General features: G+C 45.5%; 5 protein-coding genes across 5 annotated transcripts; 4 read left to right on the top strand and 1 right to left on the bottom strand.

Moving 5' to 3' along the window:
• Positions 1-2,959: 2,959 nt before the first annotated feature.
• AOL_s00078g186 (uncharacterized protein) lies at positions 2,960-4,608 on the top strand (the record flags this gene model as incomplete). The annotated part of the gene is made up of 9 exons (XM_011123449.1): positions 2,960-2,993; positions 3,065-3,085; positions 3,147-3,269; positions 3,338-3,398; positions 3,470-3,524; positions 3,580-3,920; positions 3,984-4,270; positions 4,325-4,418; positions 4,476-4,608. 9 exons carry the CDS (start codon positions 2,960-2,962, stop codon positions 4,606-4,608), a joined length of 1,149 nt encoding a protein of 382 aa, XP_011121751.1.
• Positions 4,609-5,362: 754 nt separating this feature from the next.
• On the top strand, positions 5,363-8,633 carry AOL_s00078g185 (uncharacterized protein; the record flags this gene model as incomplete). Its single annotated transcript, XM_011123448.1, has 5 exons — positions 5,363-5,382; positions 5,515-7,886; positions 7,950-8,201; positions 8,260-8,324; positions 8,391-8,633. 5 exons carry the CDS (start codon positions 5,363-5,365, stop codon positions 8,631-8,633), a joined length of 2,952 nt encoding a protein of 983 aa, XP_011121750.1.
• Positions 8,634-8,986: 353 nt separating this feature from the next.
• AOL_s00078g184 (uncharacterized protein) lies at positions 8,987-9,691 on the bottom strand (the record flags this gene model as incomplete). The annotated part of the gene is made up of 2 exons (XM_011123447.1): positions 8,987-9,363; positions 9,427-9,691. The coding sequence occupies 2 exons, from the start codon at positions 9,689-9,691 to the stop codon at positions 8,987-8,989; spliced, it is 642 nt and encodes a 213-aa protein (XP_011121749.1).
• A 6,803-nt stretch (positions 9,692-16,494) lies between these two features.
• Positions 16,495-19,273, top strand: AOL_s00078g183 (uncharacterized protein; the record flags this gene model as incomplete). The annotated part of the gene is made up of 6 exons (XM_011123446.1): positions 16,495-17,062; positions 17,124-17,471; positions 17,532-17,813; positions 17,877-18,439; positions 18,507-18,976; positions 19,057-19,273. The coding sequence occupies 6 exons, from the start codon at positions 16,495-16,497 to the stop codon at positions 19,271-19,273; spliced, it is 2,448 nt and encodes an 815-aa protein (XP_011121748.1).
• Positions 19,274-20,541: 1,268 nt separating this feature from the next.
• AOL_s00078g182 (uncharacterized protein) lies at positions 20,542-22,135 on the top strand (the record flags this gene model as incomplete). The annotated part of the gene is made up of 6 exons (XM_011123445.1): positions 20,542-20,606; positions 20,698-20,747; positions 20,825-20,900; positions 20,969-21,113; positions 21,183-21,527; positions 21,620-22,135. The coding sequence occupies 6 exons, from the start codon at positions 20,542-20,544 to the stop codon at positions 22,133-22,135; spliced, it is 1,197 nt and encodes a 398-aa protein (XP_011121747.1).
• Positions 22,136-22,622: the final 487 nt, after the last annotated feature.

The raw sequence follows: 22,622 nt of genomic DNA, 5'->3' as shown, positions 1-22,622 counted from the left end.
TTTTTTTTTTTTTTTCCCTGTCGTTCCGATATCCGGATTTTCGTAGTCAATCTATGCATCTATCCATCTGCGAGCGTCAAAATACATCACGAGGGCTGTCCGGAAAGATCGACGACGTTACGGAATACCGATAGTCGCAATGATGTTATAGCAAATCGAACATGCAAGCCACGAAAATTCACAGATCTCTCGCCAAAACCACGATGTTCTTCTGGTGGAGTAGCGAATCTCGCTTCCCTTCTTATTTATTTGATTACTCTAGCGGCCAAAACGGCCAAAAGACTCGAGCATCCAACCCCCAGTTAACTTGTAACGGAGCTTAGTTCATGAACTACGAGCCTTGGCCTTAAGTGATTCCGAGCTCCGAAGCATAGATGTAAGTAGTCGTACCATGTGCAAATCCAACAGCTCCTATATAACGACATTCGGCTCCTTACCCGGGTCCCTTGTCAGGCAGCGATGATATCATGTCCACTTCCGATCTAGAGCTCATCGGCACATCTTTTTCCTTACAATTTTCAAATTTCCAAAACTTGAAGTGCACGGAACCGGTCCACTTGTTCCAATTAATTGTCGTCGTTGTCGTGTGTGTGCCACCAATGGAAATCACTCAGTTTATCATCTTAATCTTCGCCGCCCCTATTAATTGTTAAGAAACTATATTGATATGAAACGTAAAATTTGGGGGCGTGGGAAAGGAAAGGAAAAATCTAGCACACGCACAAGGATAATATCCCGTTTGATAAGCAGCCTCCCGAGGAAATAACGTGATACGAGGTTCCGACGACGCCCACATTTTTTTTCCTGCAGGAACCCACCTTTTTTTTTTTTTTCGTCGCTCGTTATTTCGCCTTTTTATCGCTGTTTGCCGGTAAGATACCAGTATAACCAACGCGGCCTGTCAAATTGCAGGTTCGAATCCCAGCGAAATCTGCAACTGCCCATTTCGGTTGGTCTTCCCTTTTGAGCAGGAATCGTGAGAGTCGTGCCCCCGATTGGAGAATTAGATGGTATCGAAAAAAATGACGTCTTTTGATTTGACATAATTTCTCTCGTATACGGTTGCAGGGGTTTTAGTGATACCATACTATATACCATTATTTCACTAGTAAACCTTTCAAAGTGGGGGAAAAATTAAAAGAAACCCTGAGAAGGAATATTGATATCCGTGGTGTTCTTCTTATCATCAAGCTTTTGCTTATAATCGTAGATCCCTCTTTGCTTTGAGAACGTGGTGAGTTTTGTCCATGGGGTATAAGAAGCAGGTACAATACCATCGATTTGCCAGGATCAACTACCAATTGGCACGCTTATACCATGAAGGGAAGGAAGCGAAATACTTGGAACTCTGTTTTATGGTTTTAATATTCCGTTAGTATGGCGACTTTAAGATAGCTCGAGGTTCGGTTATGAAAATGAGATGCATGCATGTGCTAACGCTATAGGTGTGCATTGCAAGTTCCTGGCATTCGGGCCTGCCAGATGGGGCAGCGGTAGAACACGACACGAGTACCCTGGATCGACGTACCGCAGTTAACAATTGTTGACATTCAGGAGGGAAGGTTATGTGATATTCAGGTTTTGAGACTGGTTTAAGCTCACTTGGCCTGGGATTGCATATGCATGAAGCACGGGCATGTGGGGTTTGTGTGAGTACCTGGCTATTCGTTGATCGATCTATTGAAGATACTTGAGCTGGTAGGTATCTGCGGGGTTAGAACACTAGGTAAGATTGAGACATGGGAGCTTCCAGAAGCATGATTGGATATTCGGTTTGTAGTTCTAAATCGATATCGGTACTGTCCTTTTTAGATCTTGGATCATCGATCAGCGGGTTAAGCTTTTTGCTATGGGCTGTAGTGGTTCACTGGTCTTATATGATAACCATAGCCGGTCTTGTGAAAATAGGTCATCTCCGTTACCGGCGTACGGTGAATTGACGTCATATCGTCTAGGTTGTTTCCGTAGTATGCAGGTGGATACTTGTATTTACATCATGCTGGGTACCTATTGATGCATTCAAGGCGAGGTGTATATGTATCCTTTGTATACTTTCTGATACCGTCCAAGTGACGGGTCGGCACCCTCCCTAAACACTTAGCACGTTGTTTCATTTTCACAAGCTAGGATGTTCTCGATGTCATTGAATTAGTTGAAAATATTATTTCAGGCTCTAAACTATTTCCATTAGTCTATCAATTTGATGGATAGTGTCCAAAATTGACGAATTGATATTGTCCTATATTGTAGTTAATAATTGAGCTTTCACTCTATATTGTGAACCTCGGAAGATGGATGTAGGTACTTAGGTAGTTACCTAATATGAGTAGGAAAGTATTATCGACTTTCCATGAGATCTGTATGATATTAGAACAGATTAAACAAAGTATCATACAGCCTCGACTAAGTGTCGAATACTTAAGCCTCGAACTTCCAGGCTAAGCCACCCGTTGGTAGATAAGTAGATGTCTGTTGGTCAGGATGTGTTGCCGTTGTCGTTGTCCGTTTCGTTGTGCACCCGAAAAGTGGTTGCAAGGGACCCGACCTGCAGCCCTGCACTGTTCTCCGGACTGGACGGACAAGACCAAGCACCAAGCACCCAGCACTGGTTGGGTCCAATGCAATGCGCCAGCGACTGCCAATATTGTTCTCCCCTGATCTATCGACAGTCCAAGAGCCACCGTTGCTTCTGCTTCCACCAAAAATAGTCTAACGCCTCAATACTTCATACCTCCTTCTTTAATTTCCTCTGCTTCGATTGCCGACTCCTTACCTTGCCGGACCGATCCGTTACATCTCCTGTGCCCTTACAGCTCCGACATGCCCGAGGTCGACAATACCCGATGATATCTGGTTTGATTTCTGTACTCGCGACTTGAGGATCCCGCCATCCTTTTTTTTTTAAACCTCGGGTCGATATTCCTGGGGGAACACAAACATTGAGAGGTAGCTCCCTGAAATGGCGGACGTGGTTGCTACCCATGCTGGCAATGGTATGAATCCCTCTCCTGGTTTCTCTTGAGTGATATCTGAGCTTGGAGCTGACGTTTGTATGCGGATTTAGTCGTAAGGGCGATTGCTGAAGGTATTTTACGATCTTATATTGGAAATCGCAATCAGCTTGGTTAATTGTTTGTTGTACACAGGGGGGGCACACGACTCGATACACTTCGGAAGGCAGTCGAAATGTGGTAGCAAGACCAAGGGTTCTTATGATACACCGTTGCACGTTCTCGCGTTGATAATAGTGTTAGCTTTGAGCACGTTGGGTATGCGATACAGCTCCTCGAGGGGTAACATTGGTGTACAGTCGAACTTGACTAATTGGCAATAATAGCTTGTGGTTTTCCAATTCTCGTCCGACGGGTGCCTCAATTGAAGGTGCCGCATCAGTTTTTGTAGGTGGATTGTTTCGTGAAAGAAAGAAAGATTGGTGACTGAGGAGAGGGTTGCTGACTTGGTTTTAAAGGTTCTTAGCAAGGCATTTCGGAACCGGAGTACTGCTGGCGACGGCTTTTGTCCATGTAAGGAACTCTACACTACAGCTCTCTCGGTATCAATGCTGATTGAAGATTCTAGCTCCTCCCTACCGCTTTTATATCTTTAACCGACCCATGTCTTCCCAAATTTTGGACCGAAACTTATCCGGCTATGGCTGGTGCCATCGCTCTTGCTGCCGTATTCTTCGTCGTCACAATCGAAATGATATTTAGTGGGTTTGGTGCAGCGACACACAGCCATGGAGATTTCGAGCAGATAGTTGCGCCTTCATCACCTGCCCTACGGCCAGACCTTCACCCCGACGAAGACCCCGAATACCAGACGAATGGAGAGGCAGCTAGTAGTCTGCTTGGAAAATCGTCACATAAGAGAACCAGAAGCGGGAGTATTAGTATGCAGTTGAATAGGATTTCATCAGAGTATGGTTAATATATACAAGGGCTATCAAGCTTAAGGAAGGGATGCTAAAATTCGGTTATTAGGCAGGATGGTGACGGGATTGCACTCGAAACGATCCTTTCCGACTCAGAGGATGAGGGTAGTTCCTCAAATGGTGCGGCGAAACGAAGGAATCCAAAACAACATGATAATCATCTTCCAAGTATCGACCAGATGTCTCCGGCAGAAATCGCACAACAGAAGAAGAACCTGCTCCAGGTGGTATTGTTGGAGGCTGGTATTCTATTCCATAGCGTATTTATCGGCATGGCGCTGAGTGTGGCTACTGGTTCGAACTTTATCGTGCTACTTATTGCTATTTCATTTCATCGTAAGATTTCGCTCCGCCGAGAAGGGTTTGTATCGTGCTAACGACCATGTGTAGAAACATTCGAAGGATTGGCATTGGGTGCTAGAATATCTGCTATCACGATATTTCCTGAGGGATCTCTGAAGCCATGGTTGATGGCACTGGCATAGTAAGTCTGGTTCATGAGACTAAACTCTTTTAATTTAATGCTGATGGGTGGAATCAGTGGTACTACAACTCCAATCGGGCAAGCTATTGGTCTTGCGACGCATACTCTTTACGACCCGGCTAGCGAGGTTGGACTGTTGATGGTCGGTATCATGAATGCTATCAGTTCTGGACTGCTTCTATTTGCGTAAGATACTCCTTGTACCTATAGACATAGGTATATGCTGTAAAACTAAGCTAATTTCGTATCATCAACTTTTAGAGGGCTTGTTGAACTTCTTGCCGAAGACTTCTTAACAGATGAAAGCTGGAAGATATTAAAAGGAAAGAAAAGAATACATGCTTCTTTATGTGTATTTGCTGGAGCATTTGGTATGGCATTTATCGGAGCGTTTGCTTGATCTCAAACTTTGCGGTTGATTTAGATCGATTCGAACACTTATAGAGAGCATGTTGCAAAAGATGGTTAAAAAGTACTATTGTCTTGAGAGGAAAATTAAATTAAATAAGCTGTGAATATGATGAGTTTATGAGCTCTGGGCAATACTAGTGTTTACTGGGTTTCTTGTACTTCTTCTGTACTATATTCTGTATGTAGTTTTGCTCGAGGTTACAGAAGATTTTAATATCTCCAATGATGTCAACCATTGATAGCTCCTTTAAATATTATAAATTTATGTGATTTCGAAGCTGTGGATCGATATCTTAGATATCCGCTATGCCACCGCCACAACGCGAGGGTAGTTCGATGTGTGGCGTTAAACATGAACACCAAAAATTCGGGCCAACAGAGTTCGCGCGACTCATCCAGCTTAATCCAGCTTCATTTTCATCACCATCCTAGAACTCGAGCAGCAATCGGCCGTTACAATTTACGATTTCCCAAAGCACGGCCCTTCCACTCTCTAAATTTAGATTGCTGCTCTCTCCCCCCATCAACCCACAATGGATGACCTATACGACGAGTAAGTAATCTCTCCCAAAGCTTGCTGCCGTCGAAGCACACTCAAGCTTCTTAACACTTAACACTTTACAACCACCGATTGTTCTTTTTTATCAAAAAGGGAAACTTGAACTGATTTCTTATATCCGTTTAGATTTGGAAATTACATCGGCGACGCCGGTTCCTCAGATGATGGTTCCGCACACGAAGACGCCGGCGCGGACGCCTATGTCGACTTCGATGCCGCCTCGGACGACGAACCAGCCCCTCACTCCCCGTCGAACGACATGCAACTAATGGAAGTCGACTCAGGTCCTTCCAATGCCGTAATTCTCCATGAAGATAAACAATACTACCCGACAGCCGAACAGGTTTACGGCGCAGATGTCGAAGCGATGGTCGAAGAAGAAGATGCCCAACCGCTCACCGAACCCATTATCGCGCCCATAAAAGTCAAGAAATTCATCGTGGAAGAAGCAGAGTTACCGGTTACGCATTTCTCACGCGAGTTTATGATGGATATGATGAGTTTTCCGGACCAAGTTAGGAATGTAGCGTTGGCGGGACATTTACACCATGGAAAGACGGCGTTTATGGATATGTTGGTGTTGGAGACGCATATTATCGATCAAAAGAAGGCGATTGGAAGACGTGAGGAAGTGCAGTTGAGGTATACGGACGTGCATACTTTGGAACGCGAGCGGGCGGTGTCGATTAAATCGGCGCCGATGTCGTTGGTGTTACAAAGTTCGGCTGGGAAGTCACATTTGGTGAATATCATCGATACTCCCGGGCATGTGAACTTTGTGGATGAGGTTGCGGCGTCTTTGAGATTGGCGGATGGTGTGGTGCTTGTGGTTGATGTGGTGGAAGGGTTGATGATTAATACCGAGCAGATTGTGCGGTATGCGGTCAACGAAGGGTTACCGTTGGTTTTGGTGGTAAATAAGATGGATCGGTTGATGCTGGAGTTGAAGATTCCGCCTACAGATGCGTATTTCAAGGTGAAGCATACGGTGGAACAGGTTAATACGATCATTGCAGAGGCAGCACCAGGGAGAGATGATCTGAGATTATCACCTGAGAAGGGGAATGTGTGCTTCGCGTCGACAAAGATGGGGTGGTGTTTTTCACTTAGGTCTTTTGCAAAGATGTATGCGGATACCTACTCGGGTGTTGACGTTGATGGGTTCGCAAGAAGGATGTGGGGAGATATCTATTTCGGGGCGGAGAGCAGGAAGTTCACGAGGCAGAAGGCTGCCGAGAAGGGAGCTAAGAGGACGTTTGTGCACTTTGTGCTTGAGCCGTTGTATAAGCTATATGCGCATACAATCGGTGAGAGTGCAGCCAACCTGAAAGCGACTCTGGCTGGGTTGGGTATTACATTGAAACCGGCGCAGTACAAGATGGATGCGGGGGATTTGCTTAAGGCGGTTTGCGAACAGTTCTTTGGGACGGCGACAGGGTTTGTGGATATGATTGTGGAACATGTCCCTTCCCCCATTGAAGGAGCCAAAGCGAAAATTGAATCTGCATATACAGGACCGTTGGACAGCGACGTTGCGAATGCAATGCTTACTTGCGATCAGAATGGACCCCTGGTTGTGCATATCACTAAATTGTACAATACGACGGATGCCACAGGGTTCAATGCTTTCGGAAGAGTTATGTCTGGAACGGTTAAGCCCGGAGATCAGGTTCGGGTTTTGGGAGAAGGGTATACGATTGATGATGAGGAAGATATGACAATAGCGACTATATCCGACGTCTGGGTGGCTGAAACGAGGTATCAAATTCCTACATCTGGTATTCCAGCTGGATGCTGGTGTTTACTCGGTGGAATCGATAACTCCATCGTCAAGACCGCGACATTAGTTCCGCCGAAGATGGAAGATGACGCATATATCTTCAAGCCAATCAAGCACTTCACAGAATCTGTGTTCAAAGTGGCGGTCGAACCCGTGAACCCATCTGAACTTCCAAAGATGTTGGACGGTCTTCGAAGAATCAACAAGTCATACCCTCTCGTTATCACAAAAGTCGAAGAATCCGGTGAACATATCATCCTGGGGACTGGCGAGTTATATATGGATTGCGTTCTACACGATCTACGAAGATTGTATTCAGAGATGGAACTTAAAGTCTCGGATCCTGTTACTAGATTTTGCGAGACTGTGGTGGAAATGTCGGCGCTGAAATGCTATGCTATGACGCCAAACAAGAAGAACAAGATTACCATGGTCGCAGAACCGCTTGAGGAGGATGTCGCCAAGGATATCGAAACCGGAAAGGTCAGCATCAAGTGGCCTATTCGGAAGGTTGGGAAGTTCTTTGAGGAAGTACACGGATGGGATGTCCTCGCTAGTAGAAGTATTTGGGCATTTGGGCCAGAAGAGATGAGCCCAAACATCTTACAAGATGATACTTTGCCATCAGAGGTCGATAAGAAACTACTAAATACTGTGAGGGATTCGATAAAACAAGGTTTTGCCTGGGGTACTCGTGAGGGACCTTTATGCGAAGAGCGTACGTTCCTTTCTAAACCCTTGAATATTATGGTATTTTACTAACGAAAATTCTTGCTTATAGCTATTCGGAACACAAAGTTCAAGCTTATGGATGCCTCTTTGGCTTCGGAAGCCATCTACCGTGGTGGTGGACAAATTATCCCTACAGCGAGAAGAGCATGTTATTCTTCTTTCTTAATGGCGTCGCCGCGGCTTATGGAGCCGATGTATTCGTGCCATATGACAGGGCCGATTGACTCTGTTAATCCGCTTTACACCGTCTTGGCGAAGAGGAGAGGACATGTCCTTACTGATGGACCTATTGCTGGAACTCGTAAGTTACTATATAACATTTAGCTCTATTTGGGAACACTTACTAATATTCGGTACAGCCTTGTATCTCGTGAAGGGATTAATTCCTGTCATTGATTCATTTGGTTTTGAAACAGATCTTAGAGTAAGTTTACGTTATATGGAAACCTGTTAGTAGAATTTATAACTAACTTTCGCTTTCTTTTTCCAGATCCATACCCAAGGTCAAGCCTTTGTATCCCTTGTTTTCGACAAGTGGAGTGTCGTTCCGGGTGATCCCTTAGACAAAGAGATCAAGCTACGCCCGTTGGAACCGGCCAATGCACAGGCTTTGGCGAGAGATTTCACATTGAAGACGAGGCGGAGAAAGGGATTAAGTGAAGATGTGACTATTTCCAAATTCCTGGAGCCAGAGCTGCAGAAGAGCTTGCAAGAATCGGGATTGCTTAATTAGTTCATTTCGATAATACCTTTGGGGAGCTCGCGGCGGTTGATATAGTTATATAGACTGTACGATATGGGTTTTTTATATGAGAGAGCATTTAATGATAGCTTTATGAATGGGTACTATGTTCAGTACGCTAGGATTCTATAGTTCTAGTTGTCACAGCTAGATACTAGGTATTTACTTATATTGATGTTTAAAGGGATATCGCCTTTCTGATATGATAAAATACTATACATTACACATTTTAACCCGCTAAATAGCACAAGTCCCAAAATATCCCTCAGCCTCCCTCCTAAGCGTTTTCAATCCAAAAACACAGACTTTCCTTGTCAACAAAAAAGACCATCGTCTTAACGATCTTATTTACAAGTAGCCAACATATTACTCAACACTCCCATCAAAGTCTCATTCTCACAAGCCGCAGCCACCCTTTCCTTATCATTCAACTGCTTATTAACCTGATCGGTACTCTGATGTGTCCCTTCTCTAATCCTAACATCGATCCTAAACCTCGGTGGTAAAGCCTGTTCGAGCCTTACTCGCACACCGAGACCGATTACTGTTGCTAAGGAACAGTGGTTTATTGTTGGAGTGATTTCGACGAGGACGTGGGACATTGGATGTGGGTTTTGAGGGGTTGCAGGGGCGTGGGTTACGTAGATGTGGGGGAGGTTTATGACTGCTAGTTCGCCGAGGGAGAGGGGGTGTTCTGGGTCGGAGATTGTGGAGATTAAGTCTAATTTTTATACCTGGTTAGTATGGTTGCACTGGAATATATACAGATAAGAAGGTATCATACCATAAATCTCCTGTTCGTCAATATCTTCGGCTGCTGTTTCGTCTTCATAATCGTCTTGGTCGGAACCGCTGCCGGAGGAGTAGGCAGAGTCTTCACCTGGAGAAGGTAAGAAGGGATCGTAGAGAAGGGATTTTGAGTTTGGTAGACGGGAGATTTTGTCGGCGATGTGGGCTGATGAGGATTGTTTCTTGCGGGATTCGGAGTGGCGGGTTGGAAGGTCGGAGGGGTTGAGGATTGTGGGGTTGGCGTTTATTATGTCTGACATGGCTTTTTATTCTTTGGTGTAGATATTTAGGTTCGTGGATTGGGTGGTATGGGTGTATATTGGGGTTTTTGTGGAGGGTGGTGATGAGGTTTGTTGAAGATATATTGAAGTCTTGAAGATTGGTGATATTGAAATTGTGGCGTGAGGTTTGCAGGCGACAACACAAGAATCTGGGATGGAAGTGTGGTTGGGCGACAGCTCTTATCGATAAGGAAGAGCTGCCTGCTTATTAGGTACCTACAAGGGTGCTCTTCCCTCTACCATGGTTCTTTACTTCAGGCACAATCAAGCCGTAGGTGTACATATATTTGACCTACATATCCATATTATATTACACACTCACGCATACTAAAGCATTTACTTTTATCTTACTGGCCATCGTTTGCATTGTAGGGTTTGGCTACTGGACTACTAATCAGATTATAATCGATTAACGCAGGAACAAAGGGTAGCTCGATGTCGAATCGTGGCCGACCTCGGCTTCATGGAAACGGTTCCAGTTGCTGCAAAATGCAAGAAAGCGGGTCTGATCGAAATGCAATGGTTCCAACGAACAGTTCAACGGCCGGCTGCTATCCTGCAGCTAGCTTGGAGCTCTGGCAAATGACCCACAGGTTGACTTATCTAGGTAGGTAAGTAGGTCGTTACTTAGTCACTTGCTAAGTGGTTCAGATATCATAATGGATTATCAACCCAACATCTTTCCCCCCCCCCCCCCCCAGTCGACTGAACATAAACGGATGGAAGATTCCGTTGCAGGTCGGGCGAATGTATCGACGAATGGATCTGCTTAAACCCGTTTCTTTTGAATCTATCCGTTAGGTATTTGATGAATCGGGAATAAGAGCCATTCCAGAACTCGAAAAAAAAAATGTCTCAATGTCTTGAAAATGTAATTTTAGTATTCCGGAAGGATCGATCTGGCTCGCTGGGAAATAGAAGATATTAGAAACATCTGAAACCGAATATCCATGTTGGAAGAAGTGTCGCCGAATGTCAATCGAACTTCTAGAGTTATGTACGAACCCGTTCCTGTAACTGTCAAAATTAATATTATATTATTATGAAGGAGAAAAAAAGAAAGGAGAAGGAAAATATGTATTCCCGTTTCGACCGCCGCCACCATGCACTCGATATCAAGTGAAGTTGAGATTTGCTTTGTAATCTATACCTTCACGATCATGAACCCCCTGTGTGTCCGAAAGTGCGAACAAAGGGTCCCTATTCGTTACTTTAAAAATTGGTGGTGCAGGATAATATACGTCGATGCGATGTAGCGTCGTACAGCGTAGTGGGATAATTGATAATCTTCACCCCTCTCTCCATGTCCCGGTTATCGGCTCGTCCTGGGAAAAATGCAAGATGGCATATTAGGTTGAAATCTTTAGCCTGGTAATTTTTTAAAAGCCAACTTTTTTGCCGCATGCCGCGGCACGTTTTTGACGTTTTGGTGTTCCTGTGGAAGGTGCATACATGTATGTATGCAGGTTTGTGCGATGGTAGTGATTTTCGCTCGGGCTAAATTTGAATCCTTCGTATGCCACCTTGCTTTGCTTTGCTTATGTTCGGCTTATCACGATTCTGGGAATCGAGATAGTTAGGTAGTTGACCGATTAGTACTCCGTATCATATCAAAAGTTGATACTGAAAGATGTAACAATCCGAACTGCCGTCAACATAGCCGGCTGGGGGCAAAAAAAATATAATGAGGTAGTAAATGTCTCGTGCGGGTATGTTTGGCTAACACGTGTGGATTGCGAGACGGGAAGCATGGAATGGGAAGCATGGAACATCGAAAGGATTCTTCAGGAGATCTATGCGCAAAAGCGTAGACGGAAACTTCCGTCTGGTAAAAAGTCCAAACAAATGTTGGATGAATTCAAAATGTTTGTTTCAACCGTGAAGCCAACTGGCTGGTTTGAACGAAGTTAACCCCAAAGGAACGAGCAGCCGCTGGTTCAGTGAAGAATTCCAACTTAACTCTAACAACTGTGGAGAACGTTGGAACATCTGGCTCGCAAACATGACTGGGTTCCCCTTGGAATCGAACTTGATCACTCTCGCGTGGTTGGAGATGCGCTGGTCAGACTAGCGGCGAGACGGCTAAAGTTTTAGCTTGACCCGACTCGAGTCGATCAGATTATAGAGGTTTGGTTGGTGCCTTGGGTTAGGGCGACAAAAGGGACCGATCTTTCGACTATGACGAATTCAAGTCTGCAGGACCATGTATGCATGCATCCATGCATGCACAGCTTCAAGAGACGATATCAGGAGAGTCGGGGTATCCAGGAATGGAATATGTAGGAGAGAAGGGCCCATAGCCATCGTGTGCGTACCTTCCTAAGTGAGCTTCAGGGGAATCTGATATGATAATTGCAGCGGCCCTGGTGATTCTGTATTCTGGTGATTGTGATACAGACTGTTACGAAGCACGGGATGTTGGTTTTTTGACAGGCCGGTGATACAGCGCCCGCGGGACGGCATGCATCTTCCCATTAGCCTGGTCTAATTTTATCTGTTAATATCGACGCAGCTCAGGCATAATACAATTTGCTATCGATAGCTTCCTATGAACGGTTCAGCGATCGAGATTATGAGATTAAAATGCAATGGGCACCGCAATAAACTAGCTGCAAGCACAGTCCCAATAATGCAATGGCGTTTTTGAACAACGTCTCACAGTAAAGGATGGCGCTTCGATGGCATAATGCGTGACTTGCTTGGATAGTTTGAACGTTCGGCTGCAGCCAAGCGACCGAAAACAGCTGGTGGTTGCCATCAACTGCAGGACCGTCGAAAGGGCCTCTGCTTTCGATTTGCCGTGTAATCACAATCCGTGGAAATGGAGAATTATTCCTGTCTCTCATTATTTCCGTTGACTAAAAAAAATAAAGCACCCCGCTAGTTAATTCTCCCTAATTGATGGCCTGAGCTGGAGCTATAGTTCACATGGTACTATAGTTTCGCCAATCTTGATTAATTGATCAAAGTTGGGGCTCAGAAATCGAAGGCAATCTCCATGGATAAATATTATAGACAGCAATGCAGCAGAGATTGGACTGGCCAGATGCTGGGATCACATGCGCTAGCCCTCCTTCTTGTCAAAATCCAATGGAATTGAGTGCTTTGCTTTTGAACAAGCCCTCGATCAGGCATGCATGGGTCGATCGAGGGTCGCAGTCGCAGAGTTCGGGAGGGAAGGTCTATCCCATGCCATGCAAAGCCCGGGAAGGCATCCGGTGGTTGTCTGAGAACGGGTATCTGAATGCTTTCCCCCGATGGAACCTGACAGATATGGTTGGTTCACTGTGTGTCACACCTGTAGATAGACAGGATATCGCAAGATAGATGTTGTAGACCTTGCATCATGATCATATGAGAGGTCAATTGAGTTGGCTTTTTCTAACAGTTAGTCGGGATAAGGTTGTCAAATGTGTTAGGATGGTCTCCTTCCAGAAGCCCGTCGGAAACGATCTAGAAGGCAGCACGAACAAGCTTGGGCGGGACTTGAGTTTTCCAACTGTGTGCATGCTGCAGCAAAGTGAACTAGTGGCGTGAGCTTTGGTTAGTATGTTAATGAAACGGTTCGGGCAAGGTTAAGGTTAAGCCGTTTAGAGTTTGTGATTGGGAGGTTGATATGATGCATCGATGAGGCATCTGGGCTCCTTATTGTTAGTAAGAGGGTGGTATGTAAGTACTAGTGTACTATAATAGCACCGCTTCAGTATTATAACAATATACTACCACTCTCTACCGGTGGAGCAGCACACCGTCATCGGGTTTAATTCATATGCCTGTACCGATATTCCGGGAAGAAGATGTTTTAATTAACCAGAACTACGGAAGAATACCGCACAGCCTTCAAACCAACCAGAGCTAAGCAAGTTGAGAGGCTCGAGCAGGCATCTTGAGTTAGCGACTGGACCAGAAAGACCCCACCTTCGACAACTGCTTGCATTCTTCAGCTCCTGGAAATGGCACCTTGCGAGAACCAGCTCGTCTAGGCGAAATGGTTATGGTCTGCTGGATATAATAGGAAGTCTACGTATGCAAAATATACCCCTGCTCCCCTCGTTCCCTTCTTCCTTTCGTTCGGGTTCGGATCACATTAATCCTAGGCGAGCAGGTCTCGTAAATCAGCTCTTGAATAAACCCCGAAAGCGACCGGCAGCTAGAGCTTCGAGGTAGCTACGCAAGCAGCGAATCAACGACCACGTACACAGTACTACTACTGCATGCTCCTGGTCAAGACATCTTCATCTATAGATCTCTCGATCGTGCTACTGAAATACGTAGCCGTAAAATACATACCGGGCCGTTGTTTTATATTATATTATATTCTATAAAAAACTAGCCGCTAGTTTAACTCCTTTCCTGCCAGCCGACGTCAACCGTGCAGTGAACGCATTGTTGACTTGACCACTGCGTACCCTGACACCCCCCTTTGGTCCCGTACCTGACCTGTACCTGTACCCACTTCTGTCGACACTGTCCAGGCATTCGCCTTACCTGCGTCGTCCTTGCATGCTAGTCAGGTCGGCTGCCTGGTAATCAAGACAAGCGACTACTGGCTAGCGGCATTTTCCATAGATTGATGTTAATCTTACATGACTTCCAGCTTGACCACCGCCGCCGGTTGTGAGAAATTTATCTATTCCCTCGGCTTGGGAGTAATCCTTTACTAGCTAAGGAAAAGAAAATACCAGGAAAAGTTATATCTCTCCCTTCGCCGACAATTTCACAGATTTATCTCGAAATATCACACACTTGGTCCGGTCTTCGATCCTTTTTTTTTCCGGCTATGCGCAGCGACTAGTTGGAACTCAACCCTGTACCCACTCAAACTTCAGACTTCAAACCTCAAACCTCGAACGACCGCCCCAACCTTGAATATTCGTTCGCTCTGATCTGCTAAATCCTACATCTGTCACTGATTGTGTGACAAAAACCGACGCTGATACATCCATCTTGAGAGCGGGAGGTCCAGGCGAACATTCCAGGTTCCGAACAGCCCACTAAACAGAAGCAAATCGCCTGTTGGCAGGAGCACCGTCAGTTCAGGTACCCGCTCCCCATGAGCCGTCAATTTTGCTTGTTGTACTATGCCTTTCTTTTCTTGATATCACGCCAAAACGGGCCCTGTTACGGAAAAAATAAAAAAGAGTTCGCTCAACGGCGCTCATATCCAATATCGCAAAATTAGGCTCGCCACCTATTGATAATTCTTCCCCTTTCATCTACAATTCCTTGATTAGCCGTACTGTATTAGTTGTTTGACAGGAGACACCATCGTCAGACCTGCTCTGCGCCCCTCGCTAGCCTGTACACTTCGAGGTTCGCAATCTAGCCGCTGTGGTCACGCAGGTATTCCCCTCAGGAAGGATTTGCACCAAAAAGGCATGTCTTCAAACACCTTGGAGTCACTTGCATTTTTTGAAAAAGCGCCACTTCATTCTCAAATATTACTTGTTCCCCTTGCTCGGGCTATTCGTCCAAACTACTGTCATAGACTAACGTAGAGGACTGGGTATTATAGCCGTGTCTCGTTTCTGCATGCTGCCCCACGATTCCGACTATCAGACCCGTTATCAATTTTCGTCCTACTACCGATCCCCAGGATCCATCTCTAACTCCAGCCCTATCCATCCCATCAAATCGAGCTGCCCGAGGTGTCTCGCCTTTTTAAAGGACCAACGGCCAACCTCCGATCTTCTCATCTAGCTCCACAACAATTCACCGGAAGGGCCCTTTAAAACCATATTTGCTGTTTCTCGCTAGAAATCTAATGTCGTGAAACGTAACAGCCCCTCATCTGGCAAATCGCACATACCTCGATTGAAAAGAAACCTACCACGAAAGAAGCACCACCAAAAATTTCGTCGAAATTTGTACGGCTGGACCCCTCAAAAAATATACAACCACACCTTCAGAGAAGAATTACCAGCCGCCGGCACCGGGTACGATAAATTATATTTGCATGAAAAATAATTCGAGCATTACGAATCTCCTGGGTTGGCCGCTTCTCTCTTTCATTTCAATATATTAATTGGATACTCAACTCTTGTGGGGACTTAATTAATCTATTTAACATTCGACTGTTCCTTGTTGGCAAACATCTCTCGAAAATCGAAGAAACAAAAAAATAATTTTTGCCATCATTTTGGTTCATAGCTAGGATTCCGGACAAGGTCACAGTTTACCACTTTCTTCGCTTGGTACACTTTCATACCTTGTATTCTGGGGGTGAAAAGCCTACCCGCTTGACGCAAAGCTCTGTGCTCAAGGATTCGACCTGCTTTTAACGACTGTCTGGGTACCATTCAAGATCTAGTTGGCTCTTAAATCCAGCGGAGAAAGGAATCTTCTAAGTTGTACTGTTACCATATAATTTCCTTCGACGGAAGCTTATTGGGAAGCACAAAAGGTTTCATATTTTCCAATATCCGGACTCGATATATATCTCTGGGTCTGATTCGGCACCAAGTCCTCCTTGCTTTATAAACTTTTTTTCTTCTACCAATCCTATCGATCTGGAATATACCGCCGATTGACGAGCTGTTGCTACCGCCATCGTCCAATCATGCAGAATATCAGCTTTGCCCCTTCGGAGAACTTCCCTAGTTCGAGTCAGAAGAGTAGGTTATGCCCGAGTTATCCTATACGACCTGTCTCACTGTTAATACTTTCCTTCTGGTAGACTATGTATTCGTAGACGAACATAACCGCCACAAGCGGTTAAAAGGTACTTGCCCTATACCTTCCTACAAGCGTACCAGAGGCGTCTACTAATACTTCAGATAGTAATGCGGGCATGCGAAGGCTGCCGCCGTCGCAAGATAAAGTGTGATGCTGCAACAACGAACACATGGCCTTGTTCTGCCTGCAAAAGGCTAAAGCTTACATGTGTTCCCCCGACAATGCAATTCGATAAGGGCTTCCAGACTCAAGCCATTGATTTTGGGGACGATATTGATGGCCATTCTAGTGGCGGCGAGGAAGACTACTTGCCGCCTCAACAACAAGTACCTACACAAGGGTTTCTTCGGAGATCCACGAGTACGGGAAGTTTACCTCATTACATCGGAAGGGACCATTTCGGCGTAAGGCCGGCAGCGCAACTACAGGTTGCGCCTCACACGTCGTTTATGCCTGGGTTATATAGTAATCCCGCACAAGCTCTTCCCGTGGATACCTCTGTGGATTTCAACCCTAGTAATCTGTATACGACGCCCCCGCCGACCATCCAGCAGCAGATACCAGGTACCGCGGCTTCGCATGCGAGTTGGCGGTCCGAGAGTCCTGTTACCACATTCAATACCGCAGGGGTCCAGGAAGTTCTCGGACAGTTAAAGATCGAAGATACTGGCGTTGGTATGTAGTTTTTCCTAGGAAGTATGTATCTGTGGATGTAAATTGACTTTCTGTTTTACAGCATCCTACATCCACTCCCAGAGCCGAGAAATAGCAGCCCGCCCAGCAGTTGATGAAACGCTAGAGGATTACGAAATAAACCCGATCTTCAATCCTGGTATCCATGACTACGCCGTTCGCATACCGCCAGAAGAAATGCCGACTGACGAAGAGGCCCTTGCTCTTTTTGACATCTTCTTCACCGACGTACATCCCTATCTTCCTGTCGTGAATAAAAACGCATTCTATCGACAATGGCATGGAACCCGTCACTCAATATCACCGTTGTTGTTGGAAGCGATACTCGCTTGTGCTGGAAGGATATCTAATAACCCTAAAGTTGGACTGAAGTGGTTGAATATGGCTTCGAGTAAGTTCTTGATCCTATCCTTGAACATAGTACAATAGTTGGTTGCTGACATATTTCTAGAACATTTGGATTGTTTTTTCGATGTACCACGGATAAGCACAATCCAAGCTTTGTTGCTTTTACTCAAGGCGAGAGAAAGTGCGCCACAGCGCGGATACTTCTTTAGGTCTTACATCTCAATCGTAACAATGATCGCGATGGCCCGAGATTTGGGACTCGACAAACATGCCGACTTGCACAAGAACGGATCGGAATGTCTTGACAGTCCTTTAGAATGCCTTACTAAGACTAAGGTCTGGCAGGCATGCTTTATGCTAGAGTTTATGGTCTGCGCGCCTCAAGGTTTGTGATTAGAACACCTTCCCAGTGCTTGGTATTTCATTTGTTTTCTAACTAAGATCTTAGGTCGTCATGTAATGGCTAGTGATCCTAGTACAATCGACATTCCGGCCTCATCTTCTGTCCTGGACATGAGTGAGAAGGAGCTTACGGTTCATATGAACTTCTCGTACTTCTTCGAACTCTTGAAGCTCATCCGTCGTATCAACGACGTTTTCGCGAGGTTAAAGGCTACTGGCGCGAATTGGGCTGGCGATCCGGAATTTCTCCAATGCGGCCCTAGTTTCGATAATTGGCTGTATACGCTACCGCCACATCTCCAAATCGATGTCCCCACTGATCCTAACATGCCAATGGAACCCGTGCTTACTCATTATGCGGGCAACTTGTTAATTTATGGATATCTCGCAAGAATTATGTTCCACCGTCCCGCCCTTGCTTTTGCAAGGAATTTCACGGCTACGGGACAATGGAGGATGCATCTGAGAGCTTGTTACGATTCGTCGAGAAAAGCTTGTAGATTGACTGAAGCTGTTATGGATCAGTATGGGATCCGAGGGTTGCAGTGCATGCTTCGAGGGATCAACTTTACTATCTACGCCATGTTGACTTGCACTATGGTTAACCTGGTGAGTCCGAATTGGTTACAGTATCCCCCTTTTGGATGCCCATATATACTAATGCGTTACTGTTTAGGTTGCTGCGACTTGTCCAGACCATGAGTTCAACTCTGATGCTAGAGAGTACTTTAGCCGCGCTATGCGTATTCTTGAAGTTTGTATAGACATCTCCGCGAGTATGGAAACCCGAGCCCAAATTGAAGCTTTCCGTGCCGCCTTCTCGCAAGATATTACACAACCTTTCGTCTTGAACTCGAATTTCCCATTTTACTCATCACCAAGCACGCATCAAATGTCGCCTGCTGCATCCGCAGGATCATACTCGCCTGTTGATATTACTAGATCGCCGTTGTCTACTAGTCTTAGTGCACCTATTAACCCATCAAGGGTTACAATTTCCCCGCCAAGCTCGGAGAGAGGAGAATCACCGAATCCAACTTTGATGATGATGCAACAGAATACACCACCGGTTGTGCAGCCGGTGCCGAGGAAGTCGATGCATCATGGCCCGGCGCAAGAAGGGTGGAATCCACAAAGGATCTTTGAGTATGTTCAAACCCCTTTCCCTTTTGAGGCTGGTGTACCGAAAGAAAAGGATATTTACTAACTGCTGCCGTCCTGATTAGACACTGGAATACTGGATTCCCTGGTTTGGCATCTGCACCTCTACCACCATCAACATTGCCAACAGTGCCAGAGAATGGATTGGTAGAGGGACTAATGCCCCCGACGAGCACGTACTTCCAACCATCAATACCGGTTGTTACGCCAGATGTGTGGCAGAATACTGTCGCGCATGTGTTCGCGGGGACAAAGCGGTCGTGGCAGTATGCTAACCAGTGATCATGTCATACTTGCTTATAGCCTTTTCAAGTGGATGTGGTACGTGCCAAGTGATTTTTGTGTATGTGAATAGCAAGCAAGCAAGTATATATATATATACCTAGGGGGTATATGTATAGGTACCTCGTGGTGTTCAGCCATGGATGTTAATGATTTTTGGGGATTTCATAATCGATTGTCCTGGGTTGTGTAAGTATGTAATTTGGGGAGGAAGTTTTAATATTCGAGAGGTTTTATGATGCCTATGGCTTCTTCTTTTCTTTTTTTTTCAAACCAAAAATAATCATGTCTTTCTTTTCTTCTGTTGTGAAGGATTGCGGGCTGTTGTATTCAATGTAATGTGTATTATATTAGTAGGATCATATTGTTTCTGAAATGATAGAAGGCCTTGATCTCGATACCAACATATCTCGAGCACCATGTTATGAATCCAAATCACGCAAAACTTGAGAGTGATATATATAGTATACCAAGTACTTAAGTACTTATATAAAAGGAGGAAGTAAAGATAGAAGGGAAGAATGAGGAGGCAGAATAAGTATAAACAACCCTAGATATTGGCAGTTCTCTAGCTGGTGCTTGTTCGGCTGAGCCGACGGGTAGGCCTGGTGGGGTTCAACGTTCACTCCCTCTCTACAACGGTATGAACCAATACTAGCCCGCGTAAACCAAGCAGTCTGTGAACCAATCGTGGAAGCCAAATTGTAGCCCCTAGTTCCCCACAAGCTGTCTTTTTGGGGGTACTTACATACAGCTATCTTTGCAGTCGATATCCGCCTGGTTGCAGCTTATTTCTCGTGTTAAGCTGTGAGTGTGTGTGGCGCAATTAGGTAGAGAAGACCCAGAGCTATGGAGTACACACACAAACTCGGCTACCGAACATCCGTGGCAGAGAAATCCCAACAACTCGACAACATTCACTGTGAAACCCTCTCTCTCGCTGGTTCGCGATAGCTTCAGTCCGAACTCGGAGTCCGGTGTCCTATCATATTGTTTCTGTTAATATCGTAAGCACAAGTAAGTCAATTATCCAGGTATATAAAGATGTGGCCTGGCAATGCATGATCACAAGTCAAACCACGACACGGACAATTGCATGCATAGTACAACTCCCCACCTCAACCTTGCCCCAACTAATACCAACAACTAGCTAGTCAAGCTCTCTCATTTTGAACAAAAACATCAGACGAATCCTTTTGACAGAAACCAAAGAAAAAAACCATACAACTTTTTTTTACCTCGATAAACCGTTTTTTGAAGTCTTCAAGATGTCCGATAAGCCAGTTGTCTACATTGCCGCTGTTTCCAGGACGCCAATTGGTGGTTTCCAAGGGTAAGTCGGCCTCCGACCTTCTTTGCTTTGGCTTCACGGTTAGATGCCGGACAAGCAGACACGCTAACCCCTCCTCTCCGCGATATTGTAGCTCCGTCTCTGCACTCAGTGCTATCCAGCTAGGATCGCACGCTATCAAGAGTATGTCAATGGCCCGATAATATCATCTTCGGCATCTTTTAGAACCAAAAAGGAGCTGACCAGTTACTCCCCTTTAGCTGCCCTTGCCAAGGTCCCCGGTGTCAAGCCAGAGGAGGTTGAGGAGGTTTTCTTTGGAAATGTCTTGTCCGCTGGGTATGCTTCGGAAACCACTATTTCTAATAAGGTAATAAGCTGGATACTGACAGATGTGATTCTTGTAGTCTCGGCCAGAACCCCGCTAGACAATGTGCCATCGGAGCTGGACTCTCTAACACTGTTGTCGCCACCACTGTCAACAAGGTCTGCGCGTCTGGAATGAAGGCTATCATTCTCGGTGCTCAGACTATCATGACTGGCAATGCAGATGTACGTGTATTCCCTTGATTTTTTTTTTTTTGGTGTCCAATAGCTAATAGAGAGGTGGGAAACAATTAGATCGTTATCGCCGGTGGCACAGAGAGCATGTCGAATGTCCCATACTACTCCCAAAACCTACGAACCGGTGCTCGTTTCGGAAATCAGACTTTGATCGATGGAATCCTCAAGGATGGTTTGACCGATGCTTACGATGATGTACATATGGGATTGGCCGCTGAAGAGTGTGCTGAAGACTATAGTATTGATCGTGTAGCTCAGGATGAATATGCTATCAGAAGTTACCAGAAAGCCCAGGAGGCACAGAAGAATGGACTTTTTGATAAGGAGATCGCACCTATTACCGTTCCAGGACCTCGTGGAAAGCCTGCTGTTACCGTTACGGCTGATGATGAGGCTAAGAATGTCAGTAAACCATTCTTCCCCCCCGTTCTTCTTTTGTCGAAGACTTGATGAAGCTTTGGGATAAATTTGCTAATTAGTTTGTGGATATATAGTTACTTGTTGAGAAGCTGAGGTCAATGAAGCCGGCATTCAAGCCTAACGGCGGAACTGTCACTGCTCCAAACGCCTCCCCCCTCTCCGACGGTGCAGCTGCAGTCGTCTTGGTCTCTGAAGCCAAGCTAAAGGAGCTCAAGCTCCAACCTGTCGCCAAAATCCTCGGTTGGGGTGACGCCGCTCACAAGCCCAGCAAATTCACCACAGCTCCAGCCCTCGCCATTCCAAAGGCTCTAAAACACGCCGGCAAATCCCAAGGTGAAGTTGACTACTTCGAAATCAACGAAGCCTTCTCCGTCGTCGCCCTTGCAAACCTAAAGTTGTTGGATATCGATGCTGAAAAGGTCAATGTTCACGGTGGTGCCGTCGCCTTGGGTCATCCTCTCGGTGCCTCTGGCGCTAGAATTGTTGCTACATTACTTGGTGTTTTGGAGGCTAGAGACGCTAAGGTGGGTTGTGCGGGTATCTGTAATGGAGGCGGTGGAGCTACGGCGATTGTCATCGAGAGGATTTAGAATGTCCCCGATATATACAGGCGTCCGGAGCCACTGAGTGTTGATTTGCCTAGTGATGAGTTGCCTGGTGGGGCACGTTGGAAGGGGAAAGGGGTGGATCGTTCAACTATTGGTGATGGTGGAGGGGTTGGAACTTCGGCTGAAGGTTCGGCTCCTGCTGCTAGATCGATAGAGGTTTGATATCATCAGATGATGGTGGTTTTGTGCATTTACTTGCATTTTAGCATATGTTACAGCATAACATAGAAAAGACTATGAGCTTGGGACTGGTAGAAAAGCTCTTTTGAAGGTTCGAGGCAGTCGGCTGCTTTGCAACTAGACATATGTATAATCCTAAAAGAAGAATAATTGAATTAAAAGGAAAAATGCATATTTCAGTACTCATGATCCATTCATATATGTAGAACGTAGTGCTATAAGTATCTTTACATAAAATATCGTACATCTACAACCCCCAAGAGAAACTCCTGCAAAGATGCATTTATAT

Source organism: Orbilia oligospora (assembly GCF_000225545.1).
Source record: "Orbilia oligospora ATCC 24927 unplaced genomic scaffold scaffold00078, whole genome shotgun sequence".
NCBI classification, from domain to species: Eukaryota; Fungi; Ascomycota; class Orbiliomycetes; order Orbiliales; family Orbiliaceae; genus Orbilia; species Orbilia oligospora.
Note: the sequence above shows the minus strand (reverse complement) of the source record. Positions and strands in the feature narration are given on the sequence as shown.